The sequence below is a fragment of the Phocoena sinus genome, chromosome 19 (genome assembly GCF_008692025.1).
Source record: "Phocoena sinus isolate mPhoSin1 chromosome 19, mPhoSin1.pri, whole genome shotgun sequence".
Classification (NCBI taxonomy): domain Eukaryota; kingdom Metazoa; phylum Chordata; class Mammalia; order Artiodactyla; family Phocoenidae; genus Phocoena; species Phocoena sinus.
The window spans coordinates 41,477,302-41,500,303 of NC_045781.1; the positions used below are offsets into that span (position 1 = coordinate 41,477,302).

Here is a 23,002-nt window from a genome sequence, read left to right on the forward strand (position 1 = left end):
ACTTGGAGTTAATAGCTATCTGTTTTGTCTGCTTAGTTTTGTATGTACTTATCACTAATCTGTTTTCAGACTGTGTCCCAGTTGTTTAAATCTCCTTTTAATACATTCAAATACATTAGCTATTCTATCCATTTTATCTTCTTGAAGACATCTCTGTCTCTGAGTCTTCTGTTATTTGGACTAATTACCTCCACGGAGCTGTCATCCTAGGATCTCCCTTCACCTTTTTCCTGGTGATCACCTTAGCTTTCTTTTGTATTTGGTCCCTTGTCTCCTGTATCCCCTGCACGTTAATTTCCTATTGCTGCTGTAACAAATTACCACAAACTTAATTGCCTTTTGATGGAAATAACATTTAAACTGAGTCCTGAATGCTGAGTAGGAATATGTTCATTGAAGAGTGAGGGAAGACTATAGTTAGAGAGGATCCATGTATGAAGGAACTGACATAGGAAAGAACAGTGTTTTTGAGGAAATTTCAGTATGGGTAGAGCAGGGAGGGTAGAGAGTGCAGGGAAAGTGGTATGTGATGAGGGAGGGGTGTGAAATGAGGGTGGAGGGGTGGGCAGGAGCCACATCATGGAGGCATTTAGGCCTAGTTCAGGGTTTTGAACTTTATTCTGAGGGCAATGAGATACCACTGGAGGTTTTTAAGGAGAGAGACAGGATCAAATCTACATTTTAGAAATATATTTCTGGATGTATTGTGAAGAATGGGTTGAGTAAGAGCAGAAGTGGGGAAAACAGTTAAGAAGAAGCAGTCATCTGAGAGATCACAGTGGCTTGGAGCTTGGATCAATGCGGTGGCAGTGGAAATGCAGAGAAATGAATGAATATAAGACGTATTTAAGGGGAAGAGTTGCCAGAACTTAATGAAGGGCTGGTTATGGGGGGAGGGAGGAGGAGAGAGAGAATCGATCTTGACTTTCCATTTCTGGGGTGGTCAATGTACCTTGGTCCTGTCAGACAAAAGTGAGGTCAGTGTGGTTGGCAGACATTGATAGATTTGGTCTGCAGTGGCTGTAATGTTGCCTCCCCATTTCTGCCTGCAGTGGCTTCTAGGACCAATGAAATGGAAAATTAACAGTTACCTGTGAGAAGTTGTCACATGCAGATAGGTCCTTGCATCTTCTTTTTCCAGAGAAAGCTTAGACTTCACCCAAGGGCATGCAAATTGGGGAGCTTCTATAAGAAACTTAGAACCCTAATTTTGCTACTTATTCATATGTGAATATATATATGGTTTATTCTCAATGATTTGAGGCAGTTTATATTTACTCGCATATTTGCCATTTCTGGTGTTCTTCGTTTCTTTGTGTAGATCCAAATTTTAATTCAAATTTCCTTCTGCCTGAAGAACGCTAACCTTTTTTATAGTGCAGATCTACTGGCAATGAATTCCCTTAGCTCTTGTTTGTTTGAAAAAGCCTATTTCACCATCTTTTTTGAAAATATTTCTGCTGGATACAGAATTCTAGGTTGATCACTTTTTCTTTTAGTGCTTTAAAAATGTTACTCCATTGTCTTCTGGCTTGCATGATTTCTGATGCAAAGTCTACTGTCATTTTTGTCTTTGTTCCTCTGTATCTGATACACCTTTTTTTTCTAGCTGCTTTTAAGATTTTTCTGCTTATCACTGGTTTTTAGAAATTTGATTATGATATGCCTTGGTGTGGGTGGTTTTCTTCATGTTTTTTCTGCTTAAGTTTTCTTAAGCTTCTTGGAGCTGAGGGTTTATAGTTTTCATCATATTTGGAAATTTCTCAGACATTATCTTCAAATATTTTTTTTCTGTCTTCCCTTTTCTCTTTCTGGAATTTGAATTATACCTAATATTATACTTAATATTGTCCTAAAAGATACTGTTTCTCTGTTGATTTCTTTCAGTCTTTTTCTCTCTGTGTTTCATTTTGGATTTCTATTGCTACATGTTCAAGTTTATTAATCTTTTATTCTGTAGTATCTAATCTGCTGTTAATTCCATCTGCCATATTTTTCATTTCAGATTTTTTTTTTTTCTTTTGGCTGCGCTGCACAGCTTGTGGGATCTTAGTTTCCTGAACACGGATTGAACCTCGGTCCTTGTTACTGAGAGCGCAGAGTCCTAACCACTGGACCGCCAGGGAATTTCCCTCATTTATTATATTTTTCATTACTAGAGGTTCAGTTTGGGTCTTTTTAATATCTTCCATTTCTTTCCTCATTATGATCATTCTTTTCTTTACCTTTTTGAAAATAGAGAATAAGTTTATAATAGCTGTTTAATGTCCTTGTCTCCTAATTGTCACCTCTGTTTTTATGTGTCTGTTTTTACTGATTTTTCCTTCTTGTTATGTTCCTTTTTGCTTCTTTGCATACCTAGTAGGTTTTTTAAATTGAGAAGTTATTCACATACCATAAAATTTACTCTTTTAAAGAGTACAGTTTAATGGTTTTTAGTATATTCACAGAGTTGTATAACCATCACCAATATCTAATTCCAAAACATTTCCATCATTCCCCCCAAAAAACCTCTTACCCATTAGCAATCACTCCCCATTCTCCCCTCCTCCAACCCTTTGTAAGCACTAATCTACTTTCCATCTTGATGGATTTGCCTATTCTAGATATTTCATCCAAATGGAATCATGCAATATGTGGTCTTTGGTGTCTGGTTTGAGTCACCTAGCATACTGTTATACCATGAATCAGTCCTTTGTTCCTTTTTTTTTTTTTTTTATAAATTTATTTATTCATGTATTTAATTTTTGGCTGTATTGGGTCTTCGCTGCTGCACTCGGGCTTTCTCTAGTTGTGGTGAGCGGGGGCTACTCTTCATTGTAGTGCGCGGGCTTCTCACTGCCGTGGCTTCTCTTGTGGAGCACGGGCTCTAGGCGCGCGGGCTTCAGTAGTTGTGGCTCGCGGGCTCTAGAGCGGAGGCTCAGTAGTTATGGCACACGGGCTTAGTTGCATGTGGGACCTTCCCGGACCGGGGCTTGAACCCATGTCCCCTGCATTGGCAGGCGGATTCCCAACCACTGTGCCACCAGGGAAGCCCCTTTGTTCCTTTTTATGACTGAAAATATTTCACTGAATGGATATGCCTGGTAATTTTTTTAAAATTTATTTATTTTATTTTTGGCTGCGTTGGGTCTTCGTTGCTGTGCACGGGCTTTCTCTAGTTGCAGCGAGCGGGGGCTACTCATTGAGGTGCGTGGGCTTCTCATTGCGGTGGCTTCTTTTGTTGTGGGGCATGGGCTCTAGGCACGTGAGCTTCAGTAGTTGTGGCATGTGGGCTAAGTAGTTGTGGCTCGTGGGCTCTAGAGCTGAGGATCATTAGTTGTGGCACACGGGCTTAGTTGCTCTGCAGCATGTGGGATCTTCCCGGACCTGGGATTGAACCCGTGTTCCCTGCATTGGCAGGCAGATTCTTAACTACTGTGCCACCAGGGAAGTCCCTTGCCTGGTAATTTTTTTTTTTTTTTTTTTTTTTTTGCGGTACGCGGGCCTCTCACTGTTGTGGCCTCTTCTGTTGTGGAGCACAGGCTCCGGGTGCGCAGGCTCAGCAGCCATGGCTCACGGGCCCAGTCGCTGTGCGGCATGTGGGATCTTCCCGGACCGGGGCATGAACCCGTGTCCCCTGCTTTGGCAGATGGACTCTCAACCACTGCGCCACCAGGGAAGCCCTCCTGGTAATTTTTTAATGTATATTGGATGTTTTAATTTTACCTTGTTGGGTGCTAGATTTTGTTGTATTCCTTTGTTGGGTTTTGTTCTGGGATGCAGTTAATTTTCTTGGAATCAGTTTGAGCCCTTCAATCCTGTCTTTTAAGCCTCGTTACTGTGCGTCTAGAGCAGCCTTTAACCCAAGGTAATTTGGCACCACTACTAAGGTAATACCTTTCTGATATTCTGTGTATTAGGAGGCTTTTCCATGCTCACTAGTGGGAACATTAACTACTTCAAGCCCTGTGTGAACTGTGGGGATTGTTCCTCCTACTCCTTTCTGTGGTTCTTGCCTTGGGTTTTTTTTTCTCACACACATACACAGATCATACTCCATGAAAGACTTGAGAGAGGATTCCCCTGCAGATCTCTGGAGCTCCCTCTTTGTGTAGCTTTCACTTCTCTGGTGTTTTGCCCTGAAAATTCTAACTGTTTTGGTCTCCCTGAACTCTGAACTGTGTTTCTTTAATTCAACAAGGTGGCAGGCTTCGTTTGGGCTCTCCTTAGCTGTGGTGTAGCCTCAAAACTCTCTCTAGGTAATAGGCTAGGGTATTCATGGGACTCACTTTGTTTGCTTCCATTCTCTTAGGGTTCAGTGTCTTGGGCTGCTTGTTGTCCAGTGTCTGAAAACCATTATTTACGTATTTTGTCCCATTTTCTAATCATCTAAGATGGTAAGGTAAATCTGGAACCTGTTACTCCACAGTTTTGGTTTAAGACAGTTTGAGGGCTTCCTTGGTAGCACAGTGGTTAAGAATCCACCTGCCAATGCAGGGGTCATGGGTTCGAGTCCTGATCCAGGAAGATCCCACACACCGTAGAGCAGCTAAGCCTGTGCATGACAGCTACTGAGCCTGTGCTCTAGAGCCCACAAGCGAGCCACAACTACTGAGCCCATGTGCCACAACTACTGAAGCCTGCATGCCTAGAGCCCGTACTCTGCAACAGGAGAAGCCACCACAGTGAGAAGCCCGCGCACCACAACGAAGAGTAGCCCCCGCTTGCCGCAACTAGAGAAAGCCCATGTGCAGCAACAAAGACCCAACACAGCCAAAAGAAAGAAAAAAAGACAGTTTGAAATACATGATGTATATAAAGAGACAGAATAATAATATTAATCATTTAAAAGGTAATAAATACTAAGAAGAAGCTAGTGTTCAAGTCGTATGCATAATATCATTACAATGGTTAAGTGCTGCTTTTTTCTGAACCTCGCAGAAACCAACATCAAAAGGAAAGTACGGAGGGATAGCTTATCTTACAGAGGAAATTAACAGCTTTCAGTAGGGAAAAAATAGTTTTTACTGTAAATTTTAAGGACCTTCTGTGGTGAACTGCGATGAGTTTTTGACATCTCTGTCCATTGCTGACAGCTGGGGCAGCTGGTGGGAGTGATGCTGAGGCCACAGCTGCCGATTGGAAGAAGTGTGACCTGATTGCAAAGATTTTGGCCTCTTGTCCCCAGCAGTCTCTTTCACTAGAGGATTATTACAGAGATATCTGCCCACAGGTAAATCATTTTGTTTCTTTTGACTGTTTGAGGATTATCTGCTTATTTATAAAAAGAGGACTTTTAATGTTCGTCTGATATTGAGTTAAAAACAATATAATGTTTAAGTTTTTTATTCAGTGAGGGGCCTTCTTAATAACTGATTAAAAACCTGTGGGAGAGACTGACCTGTTAGGTTTAAGAACTCCTCACCATTAATAACTGACTAGCTTGCTCTCAGAGCTGGAATATGAAACTACAGTTTCATCATATTCATTATCTTTTCTGTGTTTTTTATTAGTTTAAAAAAAATAGGTATTTAATAAACAGGGTAAATTAACATGGTACACAATTTAAAAGCACAAAAGAGTAAATGGAAAAGTAAGTCTCCCTCCCATCTCTGTACCAATTTCTTATTTATTTTGCAGAGGTAGTCTGTGTATCGTGTATACAACTATATGTGTGTATATGTGTGTATATATTCTAATTTTTATCCAAATGATAACATGCGCCACACACTGTTTTTCAATTTTGCTTTTCTCACTTAACAGTGTACCTTAGAGATCACTTCATCATTCTTTTTCTTGGGTACATAGGTATTTCATCGTATTATGTACCATAATTTATTTAAGTAGCTTCCTATTTTTTTTAAATAAATAAATAAATTTATTTATTTTTGGATGCATTGAGTCTTTGTTGCTGTGCACGGGCTTTCTCTAGTTGCAGCAAGCAGGGGCTACTCTTCGTTGCAGTGTGCAGGCTTGTCATTTTGGTGGCTTCTCTTGTTGTGGAGCATGGGCTCTAGGTGCACAGGCCTCAGTAGTTGTGGCACGTGGGCTCAGTAATTGTGGCTTGCGGGCTCTAGAGCGTAGGCTCAGTAGTTGTGGCACAGGGGCTTAGTTGCTCCGCGGCATGTGGGATCTTCCCACACCAGGGCTCGAACCCGTGTCCGCTGCATTGGCAGGCGGATTCTTTTTTTTTTTTTTTTTTTTTTTTAAATAAATTTATTTATTTTATTATTTATTTATTTATTTAGGCTGTGTTGGGTCTTTTGTTGCTGTGCACAGGCTTTCTCTAGTTGCGGTGAGCGGGGGCTACTCTTCGTTGCAGTGCACGGGCTTCTCATTGCGATGGCTTCTCTCGTTGCAGAGCACGGGCTCTAGGCACATGGGCTTCAGTAGCTGTGGCACACGGGCTCTAGAGCACAGGCTCAGTAGTTGTTGCGTACTGGCTTAGCTGCTCCGCAGCATGTGGGATCTTCCCGGACCAGGGCTTGAACCCGTGTCTCCTGGATTGGCAGGCGGATTCTTAACCACTGCGCCACCAGGGAAGCCCGGCAGGCGGATTCTTAACCACTGCACCACCAGGGAAGCCCTACCTAGCTTCCTATTAATGGACATTTAAGTTGTTTCCATTCTTTTGCTGTTACAAACCATGTTCCAGTTAATATCTATAAATCTTGCCTATGTGCAAGTATTATCACAGGGAAAATTCTTAGAATTGACATTACTGGCTTAAAGGGTACGTGTATTTAAATTTTTGATTGATATTACTTATGTGTCTGTTTTCCCACACTTTTGCCTATGCAATGTGTTACAAAACTTTTCTTTGTTAATCTGATTAGGTGAAAGTGTGGAAGGAGTGTTCTTAGTAAGCACTCCCTGTGCATTTAGATGTAAGATATGCCTTTTGGAGTACAGTGTGAAGAAAGTCATTCAGTTGTTATGCTGGTCTGCAGGATTCTCATGGGTAGGCATGCATGGGAACAAATATCACAATGCAGAATCTTATATTGGAAAATATTAAGTATAAATTATCTTACAGGATAAAGTTATCATTTGCAATGATGAGTAAATATTTTCCAAAACTAGTAGCTATAGTTTGGGCACTTAAGGAAATGATAAAATCAAGTCATAGGTTTTAATCTTACTTAGTCTCTCTTTGGCAGTGTCAGAGGTCACATACAGTTTTTGAAGAGAAGATTCTCCTGTCTACAAAAAGTACAAGAGTCAGTTTTAAGCCAGGAACAGAATGTGCTTTTCAGTTGGGTGCTTAAACTCAAGCATGAGAGATCAGTGTTTATTTTTGAGAATAAAGTAGACTTTTGTTCAGACCTGACAGGCTTTTCAGATTCTGAATATATTTATACACCTTGACCCCATAATTGCTATTTATCATAGCAAAATTTTGGGGAAAAACTGAATATCTGGAAATATTTTTGAGGAATTTATAACAATATGAGAAGGTTTCAGCAATACACAAAACTGAATATTAAGTATGGCCTTAATTGAAAAGAAAAAAGAATTATACAGGAAACATACTGGAAAAAAATACACCCAAAATGTTTATAGTAATTTGGGGAGATTTAATTTTCTTCTTAAAAATTTATTCTCCAAATTTCCTACAATGAGCACATATTTTATAAATCTGATAAAATTTTTAAATAAAAACGTAGCTCCTTCAGTTCTCATACCCTTTGACACAGGGTTGTTAAATTAAAAAAAAAAACTTCTATTGGATCAGTGTTACTGCAGTAAATTTATTTTTTGCTGTAAAGAAATTAATGTGTTGTCTTCTTAGTTAATGTAATGCTTCTTGCAAAGAGCCTGGTATTTACTTCATGTAATTTTTCTTTTAGATTTTGGATTTATTTCACTTTCAAGATAAATTGACAGGACTACAATTTCAGAGAGTTGCCACCACTACCTTTATAACTATGTCAAGAGAACGGCCACAACTGGCAGCAAAGTACTTACTTCAGCCAGTGTTAGCTCCTCTTCATCGATGTTTAAATACAGCAGGTAAAGAAGGAGGTCTGGTGGTTCGCTGTCCCTCTAAAGGACCTTCTTCCGTGTTTTGGATTTAAATAACTTAAGTCTATGGTAGTTCATTGTCTTTAATTTTACTTTTTTTCCCCCAATTTTTTGTTTTGAAAAATCCACTTCATAAAAGTTCTAAGAAGAATGCAGTGTCCTACCCCTATATACTTCACATAGTTAACATTTTGACATGTTCACTTTCTCTTTCTCTCTTCCTACACACATACATATTTTTTTTCTGAAGCATTTGAGAGTTAGTTGCAGACATCGAATATACAGACTTTATTCAAATCTCTTATTTGTCTCAAGAATTTCCTTTATAGCTGTTTTTTAAAAATTACATTGCATTTACTTGTTATGTCTTTTTAGTTTTCTGTAATGTAGAATAGATCCCTAATAGTCTTTCACTCTGACACTTTTGAAGCCCAGGTTATAGAATGTTCTTCAATTTGTATTTGTCTCATTGTTTCCTCTTGATTAGATCCAGGTTAACATTTTGGCAGGAGTACTACATATGATGGTTTTTTTTTTTTTTTAGTCCATCAGATTAGGGGCACATGTTATCAGTTTATTCCATTATTAGTGATGTTTAATTTGACTGTTTGATTAAAGTGGTAGCAACCAGATTTCTCCACTGTAAAAATATCTTCCTCCCTTTGCAATTAACAATAATCTGTGGGATGATAGATATATGAGACAGTGTGAATATCCTGTTTGCCAACAGTCCTTCATACTGTGGTTTAGTATCCACTGATGATTTTTGCTCATAAAATGGTGACTTTCTATTTTTTTTATTGTTTCTAATTTGTTAGTTTGGTATTCTTCTGTAAGGAAGAGCTTTTCTTTTCTCCTTGCCTCATCTCTTTTAAAAAAATAATTATTTAAGTATCAATACACATTCATAGATTCTTTTTTTTTTTTTTTTTTTTTGCGGTACGCGGGCCTCTCACTGTTGTGGCCTCTCCCGTTGCGGAGCACAGGCTCCGGACGCGCAGGCTCAGCGGCCATGGCTTACGGGCCCAGCTGCACCATGGCATGTGGGATCTTCCCGGACCGGGGCACGAACCCCTGACCCCTGCATCGGCAGGCGGACTCTCAACCACTGCGCCACCAGGGAAGCCCCATAGATTCTTTTTTTATTCAGTGGGTGACTGAACATTCCTATCATTCATTTTGAAGCTTAAATTTTCCCAGATTTGGCCAGTTTTAATGTGTTAAAAGATTGACATTTTCAGCACTTCCCGCAGTGTGTGTTCATGCTTTATTGAGATTAGTGCTGGGATACAGAGTATCATTTCAACATTCTTAGTGAGTAAAAAAAACCTTTCCATATAGTCTTTTCTGAGGTTAAAAATAAAGAGAAAAATTGATGTTGTGGTTAAGCCCAATTTAGTTCTGTGTAGACTTTGTATAAAAGTCATTTACAGTGTAAATTTTTCTGAGTGTGTTTAGAGGGGTTTAGGTGGGTGAGAATGGAGAAAATCTAATTCTTGTGCATAGTAAGCACCAGATTGAGCTTTGGTGGAGTGAAATTTGTGATAATTCAGACATGATAAATGTATTTGAATAAATAATTAAAATTCCTTTATACATTTAATAAAAATCTAGTCTAGAATTAGTATTTCTTCAAAAAATGAAGTATTATTTCTGTTGGCCCTTGTCATTAAGGCCTAGCATTTATATCTAATTTCATGTGTTAAGACTATACCTCAATACTAATCTATTTATCTTCTTGTCTGTGACTGACTAGGTGTTTCCTTTAGTCTGGAGTGTGTTCTCAAAGTGTGGTCCCAGGACTAGCAGCATCAGCATCACCTGGGAATTTATTACAAATACAACTTCTTGGGCTCCACCACAGACCTACTGAATTAGAAACTCTGATGTGGGACCCAACACTGTTTTAACAGGCCCTTTTGGTAATTCAAGTGTGTGTTCAAGTTTGACCCCTGGTCTAGAGCACTGTGCTTGGGACGCCTAGATTCAGTCCAGTTGTGGGTCAATTATTTTTGTCCTGGGCCTTGTTCATTCATTCAAAGAATATTTATTGGACACCTATTTACCCTGCATTTTCATGTGTTAGGTTATATCTGTAACACCAGCTACATGTTTTGCATATACAATCTATTGATAACAAAAAGGATTGGGTAAGAATATGACTGATCTTATATATATATACCCCATCATTGCCCCTGGAAAAACAATCTCTAAAGTGTAAGCTTTCTTATTTTGTTTTTCATATTGCATCACATTTTTAGGACTGTGTGGCAATTATGATGAATTATCATATTTTATCAATTCCAAGATGCACTTTTTTTCACATTAAAAAAAATTTTATTTTCGAAATCTTTTTCACATTTTAGCAACTCTAATTGCCCATCTCACAATCATTGTTGGCCAGGTAGCAATTGTGGCATTGTTGTGCCTGCAAATGAGCGTTAAAATTTGTAGAATGGATGTCAGTGACTTAGAAGAAAATCTTGAATACAATAGTAAAGTGGAGGACTCTTAAGGATATCACATCACTGTACTCTGTGGCACAGAGAACGATATATTATGGCAAAGCACAGATACCGGTAATGGTGTTGAAATGTTTCAGAAGAGTTGGACACTTAATGTGCAGTTTTAATTCCTTATCCTGTTTATTCCAATTATTTAGCTTGTATCAAGAATGATAGGGAATTCCCTGGCAGTCCAGTGGTTAGGGCTTCATACTTCCACTACATGGGTCACGGGGTCGACCCCTGGTAGGGGAACTAACATCCTGCATGCTGCATGGAGTGGCCAAAGGAAAAAAAAAATGACATATAACAATACTGTATAAAATAAATCTAGGAGAGTTCTCTTAATACTTTTTTTAAAAAGCTCTGTTTTAAAACTTTTTTTTTTTTGGCCACACCAAGCAGAATGTGGGATCTTGGTTCCCTGACAAGGGATTGAACCTGTACCCCCTGCAGTGGAAGCTCGGAGTGTTAACCACTGGACCACCGGGGAAGTCCCTTAAAACTTTTTAAAGGGAAATTTTCAAACACATGTACAGAGAATAGTATAATGAACACCTGTGTACCAGTCACCCAGACAAAACCATTGAGTCTGCCATTTTCACTTAATTTAATGTCCAACTTTTCATTCATTAATTTAAAATTAAAATCCCAAGTGATAATGTTTCATAGGTTACTTGGCAGTGTTTTTTTCTTTCTTAGTGATACATAAAATAACAATGCATGTTTATAATCAATGAAACATTCTGTGAAATATTGTATTTGAATGGTGCTGTACTGTAACTATGTTGATTTTCTAATTTTAGCTGTTACTTCCTGAACTTTCTAGTAAAACTTTTTTCCTTAGGCCCAGCTTCTTCTATTCAATGAGGTGCTGAGTGTGGGTAATTTTGTTTTTTGTTCCTTAGAGATTTCAGAGAGTGACATGGTGCCAGGGACCATTTTGGTGATGGAAGAAGAACTTAGTAGATGTATTGAGGATGTATATAAGGTTGGTAATTTGAGTCACTAGTGTTTTCAGTTAATATTTGTACTTAGTCTTTTAAAATAATTTTGCCTTTTAAACTGGTACTTCAAGAATTGGAATGACTAATCTTAAATTCCAAACCATCAAAATCTTTTTACCTTGAAAACTGGAAACTATAAGTTGTTAGTGAAAAAAATGATACATTTTGAAACTCTGTCAATTTCATCATTTACTCTGAATCTTAAACAGTTCAGATTCTCTAAGTGACACATGCCACTGATGAAAGTGTGTCTTTGAAGGAATTGACAAAGGAATTTGCAATACTGTAGGCTTCCTAAAATTTACTGTATGATAATATTGAATCTACTTTATAATTTTTTGATAGAATCATCATCATAAAGAAGTTGGAATAAATGAGTCATAGAAATGACTTCCTAAATATATACTGAAAATGAAAAAATATTTATATAAATTATATGTTCTCTATGATTGCAATCTTATAAATATATATGAAATACATATTTTTAGACAAAAATGAAATCCATTGTGTTAAGCCCAGATGGCACTGGGGTAAATATTCTTCTTTAAAGTTTATTTCAATACATTTTTAAAAAATTTATTTATTTATTTTTGGCTGCATTGGGTCTTTGTTGCTGCGCACGGGCTTTCTCTAGTTGCGGTGAGCAGGGGCTACTCTTCGTTGCAGTGTGTGGGCTTCTCATTGCGGTGGCTTCTCTTGTTGAGGAGCACGGGCTCTAGGTGCACGGGGTTCAGTAGTCGTGGCATGCGGGCTCAGTGTTTGTGGCTCGCGGGCTCTAGAGCGCAGTCTCAGTAGTTGTGGCACATGGGCTTAGTTGCTCTGTGGCATGTGGGATCTTCCCGGACCAGGGCTCGAACTCGTGTCCCCTGCATTGGCAGGTGGATTCTTAACCACTGCGCCACCAGGGAAGTCCCTCAATACATTTATAATAATATTTTACTATTAAAAATATTTACAAGAGTAAACAGCTTTCAGAATTATATTTCATGTAGAAAGGTACAGCCACTTTGGGAATATATTGTTTGGCAGTTCCTTAAAAAGTTAAACATAGAGTTATCATATGACTCAACAATTCCACTCTTAGTTATAGAGAAGTGAAAACATATTCATACAAAACCTGTACACAAATGTTCATAGCATCATTATTCATAATAGCCAAAATGTGGAAACAGCTGAGATGTCTGTCAACTGATGAATGAATTAACAAATGTGATATATTCATATAATGGAATATTTTTCATCTGTAAAAAGGAATAAAGTATGGATACAAATTTCAACATGGATGAACACTTTTTTTTTTCCTATTTAGGTATATCTTAACGTAAACCGCAGTACAGTGTACAAAAGGGAATGCTAAGTACATGTTAAATACAGATGAAAAGAATCTGTTGCTAATCACTCTGTGTACCTAGGTGTACCGTGGGCCCTGGGGCCACAGTTCATGGTTTCTGTAATGTTCTTCAATTTATATTTCATTAGTGTTCTTGGTAGTGTCTAATTTTTGCCGATCCTAGTTGGTCATTGGTTTTACCAGTAACTTGAAGCACTTGTAGGGGAGCAAGCACTGTCAGTGTTGCCAGCCCCTCGTTGCCACACCCTCCCCTATGTTTGCATCTTTGGCCTCTTCAGCTGGCTGGTTCTTGGCAGGAAGCTTAAGCCCCTTGTTCATTCTGTGAGGGCCCTTTGATTATAACCGGATACTACCATCTATAAGTCCACGTAGACAGGCACCCGAGACTTGTCACCACACACTGAAGGGGTGATTGGAAGAGACCCCACAGTCAGCCCCTCTGAGTTGGGGAAACTCTCCATCCCTTGGGACCCTCCCCATCCCTTGGGACCCTGATGAGCCACATGGAACTGGTCTGCCAAGGGCCACAGGAGGGGACCACTGCCATTCTGCCCACTAACACTGAGGAAAGTCGGTGATGCTGCTTCTGTTTAATGCACAGAGGCAAGTGGATAAGCAGTTTAAAATCATGATTTTTTAATGTTTAAAGAAGCTAGACACAAAAGACCACCCATTGTATGATTCCATTTAAATGAAATGTTCAGAATAGGCAAATTCATGGACACAGAAAGTAGATTAGTGATTGCTAGTGGCTGAGGCTGGGGAGTTGGGAGTGGCTGATAGTGAGAATGAGGTTTCTTTCTGAGGTAAGGAAGATGTTCTGGAATTAGTGGTGATGGTTGTGCAATTTTGTGAATATACTAAGAACCACTGAATTGTACATTTTAGAGAGTGAATTTTATGGCATGTGAATTATATTTCAATACTTAAAAAATTTTTATTCCACATTTCTTATTTCTTTTCTATGGCAGTAAATGAAACATTTTAGAGTAAATTTTTTTTTTTTTTTTGCGGTACACGGGCCTCTCACTGCTGTGACCTCTCCCGTTGCGGAGCACAGGCTCCGGACGCACAGGCTCAGCGGCCATGGCTCACGGGCCCAGCCGCTCCGCAGCATGTGGGATCTTCCCGGACCGGGGCACGAACCCGTGTCCCCTGCATCGGCAGGCGGACTCTCAACCACTGCGCCACCAGGGAAGCCCTAGAGTAAATTTTTAAATTTTAGTTTGTTATGAAATGGTTCAAACAAACCAAATAAAAAATGAAGAATAAAACACTCATGTACCCACCACTCAGCTTAAAAAGTTACACATTACCAATTCAGTTGAAATCCTCTGTGAACCCATCCCTGATCACATTTCCCTTGCTCCTCACCCAGTGGGAACCACGATCCTAAATTTGTATTTATTATTCCTTAATCTGTTTTTAGTATTGTTGTGCATGATTTTATTTAAATGGCTTTGTAATATATCTAACTTTAATCCATTCATTTCTCCTGCCAGATATTATTCTGTTTTATGACTGTATCACCATTTATTTGTTTATTCTTCTCTTGGTAGACATTTGAGTTGTTTTCAGGGAGTTTTGTCTATCTGTTAGGTGCATTGTGGTTTTGGTTAGCAGTTAGTTCTCTTATTACTAGTGACATTGAACATTTTTTTGTCTTTTGGTTCATTCATATATTCTCTTCTTTAACTTGCCTGTTCATTTGTTTTTTACCCATTTTAATACTTGAGTTATTTGCCTCTTTAAAATATTTTTAAAATAAATCTTTTTTTAATAAAACAGCCTTATTGAAATAGACTTTACAGATCAAAAAATAATGTTTTAAGTATACAATTCAGTGCTTTTTCAGGAAATTTACAGAGTTGTGAAACTATCACCACCGTGCAGTTTTAGAACATTTCCATCACCGCAAAAAGATCCATTGTGCCTATTTATAGTCACTCCTTGGTCCCACACCTAATCCCCAAGCAACCACTAACCTGCTCTGTATCTCTATGGATTTGCCTTATGTGGATATTTTATATGAGGGACTCATGCAATAAGTGTTCTTTTGTGACTGGCTTCTCCCTCTTAGCATCATGTTTCTGAGGTTCATCCAGGTTGTTGCATGTGTCAATATTTTGTCCCTTTTTATTGTAAGTAATATTTCATTTTATGAATATATACATATTTTGTTTATTTGTCATCAGTTGATGGACATTTGGATGTACAGTAAATCTTTTTTAGACAACTTCATGAGATATATTTTATGTATCGTACATTTACCCATTTACAGTGTGCGAATCAGTGGCCTTTCAGTATATTCACAGATTTGTGCAGCTGTCATCACAGTCAACTTTAGGACATTTCATTACCCCAAAAGAAACCCACACTGCTCCCCACATCCCAGCCTTAGGCAGCCACTAATCTACTTTCTGTCTCTATAGATTAGCCTATTCTGAACATTGCATATAAATGGAGTCATACAATATGTAGTCTTTTGTGATTAGCTTCTTTCACTTAACATGATGCTTTAAAGGTTCATCTCGATTGTAGCATGAAGCAGTACTTCACTCCTTTTTATTGCTGAATAGTATTCTGTTATAAGTATTTACCATATTTTGTTTATCCATTCACCATTTGATGGACATTTGGGTTCTACATTTTGGCTATTATGAATAATGCTGCTATGGACATTTGTGTACAAGTTATTCGTGTACATATGTTTTCATTTCTCCTGGGTATATACCTGGGAGTGGAATTGCTGGATCATATGGTAACTCTATGTTTAACCATTTGAGGTACTGTCAGATCATTTTCAAAGGGGTTGCACCATTTTACATTGCCCCCAGCAGTGTATGAGGATGTAAAGTAAATCTTAAATCATGTTCTTTCAGATAAGAAAGAGCTTTTGTTTTGGTTTGGTTTAAGCTTTATGTATGATACTAATAAATTTGTAGATATAAACATATGCTGCTTAAAAATTCAAAACTCATTCTCAGTAACACTCACTTTTTACTAAAAGTTGGGTATTTACTACCCTTTTATTTAATTTTGCTGTTAAAAAAACCAGAGTACACCCTTTACAATGTTGACCTGGCACACAAGTGTAGAATTAAATTGTTCATAGATAAAACAGGACCTGATGACTTAGTGGCTATAATGCTGTTTTTATTTTTTAATGCTTCATTTTAGAGACTTACGAAAAGAAAGTTCTTATATCTTGTTCTACCTGTTGGTAGGCGGGAATTTTCAGATAATATGAAGACAAGGAATTATACAGAGCAATCTAGAAAGCAAACTTTCTGAATTAGAGAATAAAGCCCAAATAACTTTTAGAAAGGTTATCTTCAGTCATGTTCCATCTAAGAAATATCATGATGAAAAGTTGTAAAATAGCCAGGTGTGGAATGTTAGAAAGACTTGAAAATGCTGGTAGGAGTAGGACTAATTTTGTCTAAACTTTGGTACAAACCCCTCATAGTGTTAGGTAGATGTCAATAAATTGCTTTTAGGAGGAAAGGAAAGCAAAACAACTTCTTTCTGGCAAGTGAATTAGCCTCTAAAAATCAGAGAGATTGAGAAATAGTCCTTGCCATTTCTCCTATTGTTGCCCCCCATAAGGCGGGAAAAACCCTCATTGTTCGGTGAACAGTTTAATGAATTAAAAACCTCCTGGAGAGACAAGCAAAACATTAGTTTGCTGTAGACACTTGGTTTTGCACAAGGACTGGGACTGTCTTGAAAGCAGGAAGGGGTGTAGAAGTTTATTCTCTCTACAAGGTTTTGGCAGCTCAGCTGCAGAGGGAAAACAGGAAATGTGTACGTTGGAGGAAAATGGTAAACATTGTGTAAAATTTAGCAACAAAGAGTATGTTGTCTTTATTAACTTTCTGCTAATACTAAATTATAGAGTACAGTTCAAAGGCAGGAAATAAGGAAAACATCTGGGATGGTTGAATTGATCCAGCAACTCACTCGGTAACAAGAGGGTACAAGAGGGTGTTTTAATTTTAGAGAGGCATTTGGGAACATTTCCAGCTCTGGTGTTCTCTCTCTCTCTCTCTCTCTCTCTCCCCTTTTCTTTTTAACAGATTTATTGAGATGGAACTCACATACCTCACAATTCACCGATTTAAGTGCTCAGTTCAGTGTTTTTGGTATTTCACAGTGTTGTGCAACCATCACCACAATCTAATTTTAGAATATTTTTATCCCTCCTGAAAGGACTCCATACTTATTAGCTGTAACCTCCCATTCTCTCTACTTTGCCCCCGGCCCTAGGCAACCACTAATATACTTTCTGTCTCTGTAGATTTGCCTATTCTGGACATTTTATATAAATGAAATTATATAATATGTGGTCTTTTGTAGTTGGCTCTTCAGTGTTTTTAAGATTCATCCGTATTTTATCATGAAGCAGTACTTCATACCTTTTAATGCCAAATGGTGTTCTGTTGTATGGTTATATCACATTTTGTTACCTATTTATCAGCTGATGGAAATTTGTGTTGTTTCCACATTTTGGAGTGTTATGAACAGTGTTGCTGTGGACATTCATGTACAGGTTTTTGTGTGTATGTATGTTGTCATTTCTCTTGGGTGTATACATAGGAGTGGAATTGGTGGATCATATGGTAACTCTATGTTTAACCTTTTGAGGTACTGCCAGATCATTTTCTAAAGTGGCCACACCATTCTACATTCCCACCAGCAATATATGAGAATTCCAGTTTATCCAGATTATGGTCAATGTTTGTTATCATCCTTTTTTAAAAAATAGCCTTCCTAGTGGGAGTAAAGTAATATCTCCTTGTGGCTTTGATTTACGTTTCCCTAATGACTAATGATGTTGAACAGCCTGTCATGTGCTTATTGGCCATTTGGATGTCTTCCTTGGAGAAATTTCTTTTAAGAACCTTGGCCCATTTTTATTTTTTAAAAAATTTTAAAAATTAATTTTATTTATTTATTTTTGGCTGCATTGGACCTTCGTTGTTGCGCATGGGCTTTCTCTAGTTGTGGCGAGCGGGGGCTACTCTTTGTTGCAGTGCGTGGGCTTCTCATTGCGGTGGCTCCTCTTGTAGCGGAGCACGGGCTCTAGGCGCCAGGCTTCAGTCGTTGTGGCACACGGGCTCAGTAGTTGTGGCTCACAGGCTCTAGAGCACAGGCTCAGTAGTTGTGGTGCACGGGCTTAGTTGCTCTGCAGCATGTGGGATCCTCCTGGGCCAGGGCTCAAACCCGTGTCCCCTGCATTGGCAGGCGGATTCTTAACCACTGCACCACCAAGGAAGCCCCTTTTGCCCATTTTTAAATTGGGTTGTCTTTTTATCATTGGTGGGTTGTGGGATTGGACTCACTCTGACCAACAGCTTTCTCTAAAGAAATCCTCCTCATCAGTCTCTTCTCGGTCTCCACACCTTTGATCTTCTCTACCCTCTTTCTGAATGAGGAGTTTTTATAGTCTTGATCTCATCATAGTCTGGTGTCTTACTTTGGAGTTTTAAGTCTATTTTATCTTGGTGCTTCACTTGACATTTCCAATTTAACACCCCGTGTCACCTGTGTTATGACAGCTGTCCATCTGGCTGCCTTCTCAGTCTAACTGCAGAGCCCCTTAGTCCTCAGAGCCAGTTTCTTCTTTGCTTTATACACAGTCCTGGTCAGACTGGTTATCTGATTTTTAAGACCATAGCAGAATGAGAAGTAACAAATTAGAAGTTAGTTAGACTAACTAAGGCACAATGACAAGAGCAGAGAGGACCAAGGAAAGAGACAGAAAAAATACCCCCAAAGGGCATAATCAGTTGAAAAGCAAAGTATGTTGGGACCACTGTGTTCAGTATACTTTGTTTAAGAAGGAAGGGATTGCATATAATTCATTTTAGAAATATTTCCTTCCAAAATTGTTAAAATATGAGTACATTTTGGTATTTAAAGGAATAAACTCTCAGCTCTCTGAATGAAAATTTTATGGCAGGAACAATGACAAGGGAAGGGCTTTTTACACTTGCATCCTTCACATACAGCAGGGAATAGAGCAGTGTGGCTCTGGTGGGCCAGGTGGAAAGTTCTCAGCAGTACAAGTATATATACAAATGCTAGTCGAATTGAAACGAAAACTTGGCATAGCCACTTGTACTTCATCTGCATAAATAATTCTTATCATTTCTATGTGTGTACCTTATTTCTGGTAAAATTATGTAAGCCAAAAAGGGCACATGCAGCTCAAATAGCTTTTAGTCCAGTGGCTTCCCATTCTGTCTCCTCTGCCTCTGAGTGTCTGGGGCCTAATCTCTAGAATGTTTATATTCTTTTGTCCTCCCTGGTATGAGAGGGAGTCATGTTTTTTTCTTTGCCTACAGAGGTGAAGAGAGGCCCATATTGCATAGAGACTGGTTCTGGGTAGGGCAGGATAAAAGAATTCCAGTTCTTTCTGATTTGGATATTTTCTTGCTCTTAAGAGGAATGGCCAGAATTCGATAGTGGGGGTGGAGAGATGTTACCTTTTAGTATTCCTCACAGTACTTGCCCAAGACTCCCTAAAGGCAGAAGAAATTTTAGGATAGGAAAGGCTAGAAGGTACCTAATTAGTTTATTTTCTACATTCTCATTTCCATTTTCGCTCTCTGTTTCCAGGTTTAGGAAATCTTGACTTTGATTATTCACGTCTTTTCCCCCCATCTAATCTTAATGAATTTCTAATTAAAGTTTTTCTGTCAGATTGACCAGTTGACTCCTCCTTCCGAATTTTTAATTATTTGTGTAGAGTAAATTAGAATAATACAATCTTAGAGCTGGAAGGAACTTTAGAAATAATTCGGTATAATCCTTCATTTTTTTTAATAGACTTTATTTTTTAGAGCAGTTTTAGGTTCACAGAAAAATTGAGTGCAAAGTACAGAGAGTTCCTGTGTATTCTCTGCCCCCACATGTGCACAGCCTCTCCCACTATCAGCATCCCACACTGGACGGTGTATTTGTCACGGTTTGTGAACCTATGTTGACATGTCAATATCACTGTAAGTCCATAGTTTACATTAAGGTTCACCTTTGATGTGGTACATTCTTTGGGTTTTGACAAATTAATCCCTCATTTTACAGTAAAGGAAACAAAATCCAAAAGATTGTGAAGTGACTTGTCCCAAATCACACTAGTGAGTGACAGAGCTGGTCCCGGGACCAACATTCCCATCTCTCTCTCTTTCTCTCACTCTCTTTGTTTGGAAAAGATAATATTTGCACATGGTACAAATTTAATAAGTGCCAAAGGCTCTACAGTGAAAAGTTAGTCTCCGTCTCACCTGTGGACCCTCCCTAAAGGCAATCATTCTTTCTGGATGTTTCCATCTCCTGTTGAACTGTGACTTTGAATAACATGCAAAGGAATAAAAAGAGTATCCTTCAAGGATGTGTGAGATTTAAGCATTAGATTTTCTAAATGCTGCAGTTCAGATTCTGTGGTATAGTGTAGTGAAAAGCACTTGGCCTTTTGAGTCAGATGGACCTAGATTGGAATTTGTCTCCAGGGTTGACTATCCATGGGACTTTAGGTGACTTAAATGTGTCACTTGAGCTGTCGGGTGGTTGAATAAGGTAACTTTTGTTAGACTCATTGCATTCTTTATTTTCTTAATAAATTTATTTATTTATTTTTGGCTTTGTTGGGTCTTCGTTGCTGCACGTGGGCTTTCTCTAGTTGCAGTGAGCGGGGGCTACTCTTCTTTGCGGTGCACGGGCTCCTCGTTGTGGCTTCTCTTGTTGCAGAGCACAGGCTCTAGGCGTGCTGGCTTCAGTAGTTGTGGCACATGGGCTCAGTAGTTGTGGCTTGTGGGCTCTAGAGCTCAGGCTCAGTAGTTGTGGCACACAGGCTTAGTTGCTCCACAGCATGTGGGATCTTCCCGGGCCAGGGCTCCAACCTGTGTCCCCTGCTGCATTGGCAGGCAGATTCTTAACCACTGCACCACCAGGGAAGCCCGGGTCATTGCATTCTTTAAAAGGTGCTCAAAAAACTGTCAGTTCCTTTTTGGTTCAGGGAAACTTTTTTTTTAAGACTGTTTTATGCATTATGCTCTGAAAGCATGCACAGTACAAAATACTATATTAAGTAAAACTTGCCTGGTTCTTTTGCTTCTCCTAAGTCTTAATTAAACTCAGTAAGTGCATTAGAAGTTCTAGAACACTACTGTCAAAAGGATCACTGGGATATTTTAGAAGGCAGCATTTGACTAGTTTAATCTTTAACTGGGGTAGAATCAAGTTCCAGCCTGTATTGAATTTCAATGTTAGGATTTAGTCAGCTTGATTCTGAATAGGTTCATCATGTTTGTATTTCCATACATGTACATCCCTGCAGAAGATAAGGCCATAAATTAAGAAAACTGTTCCATTCACAGTAGCATCAACAAGAATATTTAGGAATAAACTTAACATTTGCATATGGCTATATATTTTACAAAATATTTTAACGTGAATTATTATTATTATTATTTTTTGTGCGGTACGCAGGCCTCTCACTGCTGTGGCCTCTCCCGTTGTGGAGCACAGGCTCAGCAGCCATGGCTCACGGGCCCAGCCGCTCCGCGGCATGTGGGATCTTCCCGGACTGGGGCACGAACCTGTGTCCCCTGCACCGGCAGGCGGACTCTCAACCACTGCGCCACCAGGGAAGCCCTTAACGTGAATTGTCTTAATTGGTCCTTATGCTAAAAGCTTAACACCTACATTATATTATCCATGAGGAAACTGGGACCTAGAGCAGTTTAAATGTCTTATCCCTGTTCACTCATTTAATATGTGGATTTGGGCAACCACATAGGTGGCAGAAACAAAGTTTACACACACGTTTCCTGATTCCTGACTTCCCAGTGCTCTTTCGGTGACTTTGCAGTGGTCTCTAAGGGATGTGTTTGACAATATAATGGGAGTCTATGAAATGAGCACATGAGGGCTGCTTTCGGTTTTGTTTGCTTTGAACCAGAAACATGTATTTTTTCTTAATACTTTATAAAAAATATATATATATATATATTTGTTTATTTATTTTGGCTGTACCAGGTCTTAGTTGGGGCACGGGGTCTTTGTGGTGGCATGCGGGATCTTTAGTTGCAGCATGTGAACTCTTAGTTGCAGCATTCATGCGACATCTAGTTCCCTGACCAGGGCTTGAACCTGGGCCCCCTGCATTGGGGGCACAGAATCTTACCCACTGCGCCACCAGGAAGTCCTATTCTTAATACTTTTGACCATTTTGATTCCTCCGGGTTTTTCCTTTCTTCTTAAATTCAAATTTCCAGTCAATCTTTCCAGAGAAACTCGGTCCTCCAGACATTGAAGACAGATGCTGAACAAGCCAATATAATAAAATCAAATCTTCTATTGTTCAATCTGCTCTCCCTTCCATGGCTGAAGTTCTGTGATTCTGTTCAGTTAATTTGCATTGATTGATAACTTCTAGCTGCAGCTTTTTTTTTTTTAATGAAAATAGGGCATTGTAACTTCCCCACAGAAATAGAACTTTTGAGAAAGTAAACAGCAGTCAGTCTGCTTTGTTCATTCATTTTTTTTTTTCTTTTTGCGTTACGCGGGCTTCTCACTGTTGTGGGCTCTCCCATTGCGGAGCACAGGCTCTGAACACGCAGGCTCAGCGGCCATGGCTCACAGGCCCAGCTGCTCCGCGGCATGTGGGATCCTCCCGGACTGGGGCACGAACCTGCGTCCCCTGCGTTGGCAGGCGGACTCTCAACCACTGCACCACCAGGGAAACCCCATTCATTCTTTGATTCAGTTAATCAGTCACCAAAAAATTTACCAAGTACCTACTGATTGCCACTCTGCTTGGTTTACAAATACAGAAATGATTAAGAATCAGCTGCTACCTGATTCCCAGTGAAGCAAACAAAGAGTTACAATAGAGCATGATTCATAGTTAAGAGTACCAAGAAACATGCCTCTCTTACTTGTTAGAACACCAGTCCTCTAAGTTTAGATGAAGGATCGAGAGGCTTAACCACAGAGGCCTCTTCTCAGGGCTGGATCTGTAATAGAAAGCCAAGATGCATTCATAAATGAATGTGGAAATCCCAAGAAAGGAATGAGGAAATCCCCAGATTCCCAGTGGGGTCATCGGTACCCATGTGTCTCCTTGA

The 23,002-nt window shown here is 39.1% G+C and overlaps 1 protein-coding gene across 2 annotated transcripts in view; it reads left to right on the forward strand.

Annotated features, from left to right (window-relative positions):
• The window catches only part of TANGO6 (transport and golgi organization 6 homolog), a 182,939-nt gene that overhangs the window by 18,489 nt on the left and 141,448 nt on the right, over positions 1 to 23,002 (forward strand). Inside the window, exons 5-7 of one of the 2 annotated variants that reach the window (XM_032611851.1) lie at positions 5,079 to 5,215; positions 7,833 to 7,995; positions 11,420 to 11,502. In XM_032611851.1, the coding sequence (XP_032467742.1) occupies positions 5,079 to 5,215; positions 7,833 to 7,995; positions 11,420 to 11,502 (383 nt within the window). The remainder of the gene's footprint in view (positions 1 to 5,078; positions 5,216 to 7,832; positions 7,996 to 11,419; positions 11,503 to 23,002) is intronic. The other variant, XM_032611852.1, reaches the window with a different exon arrangement.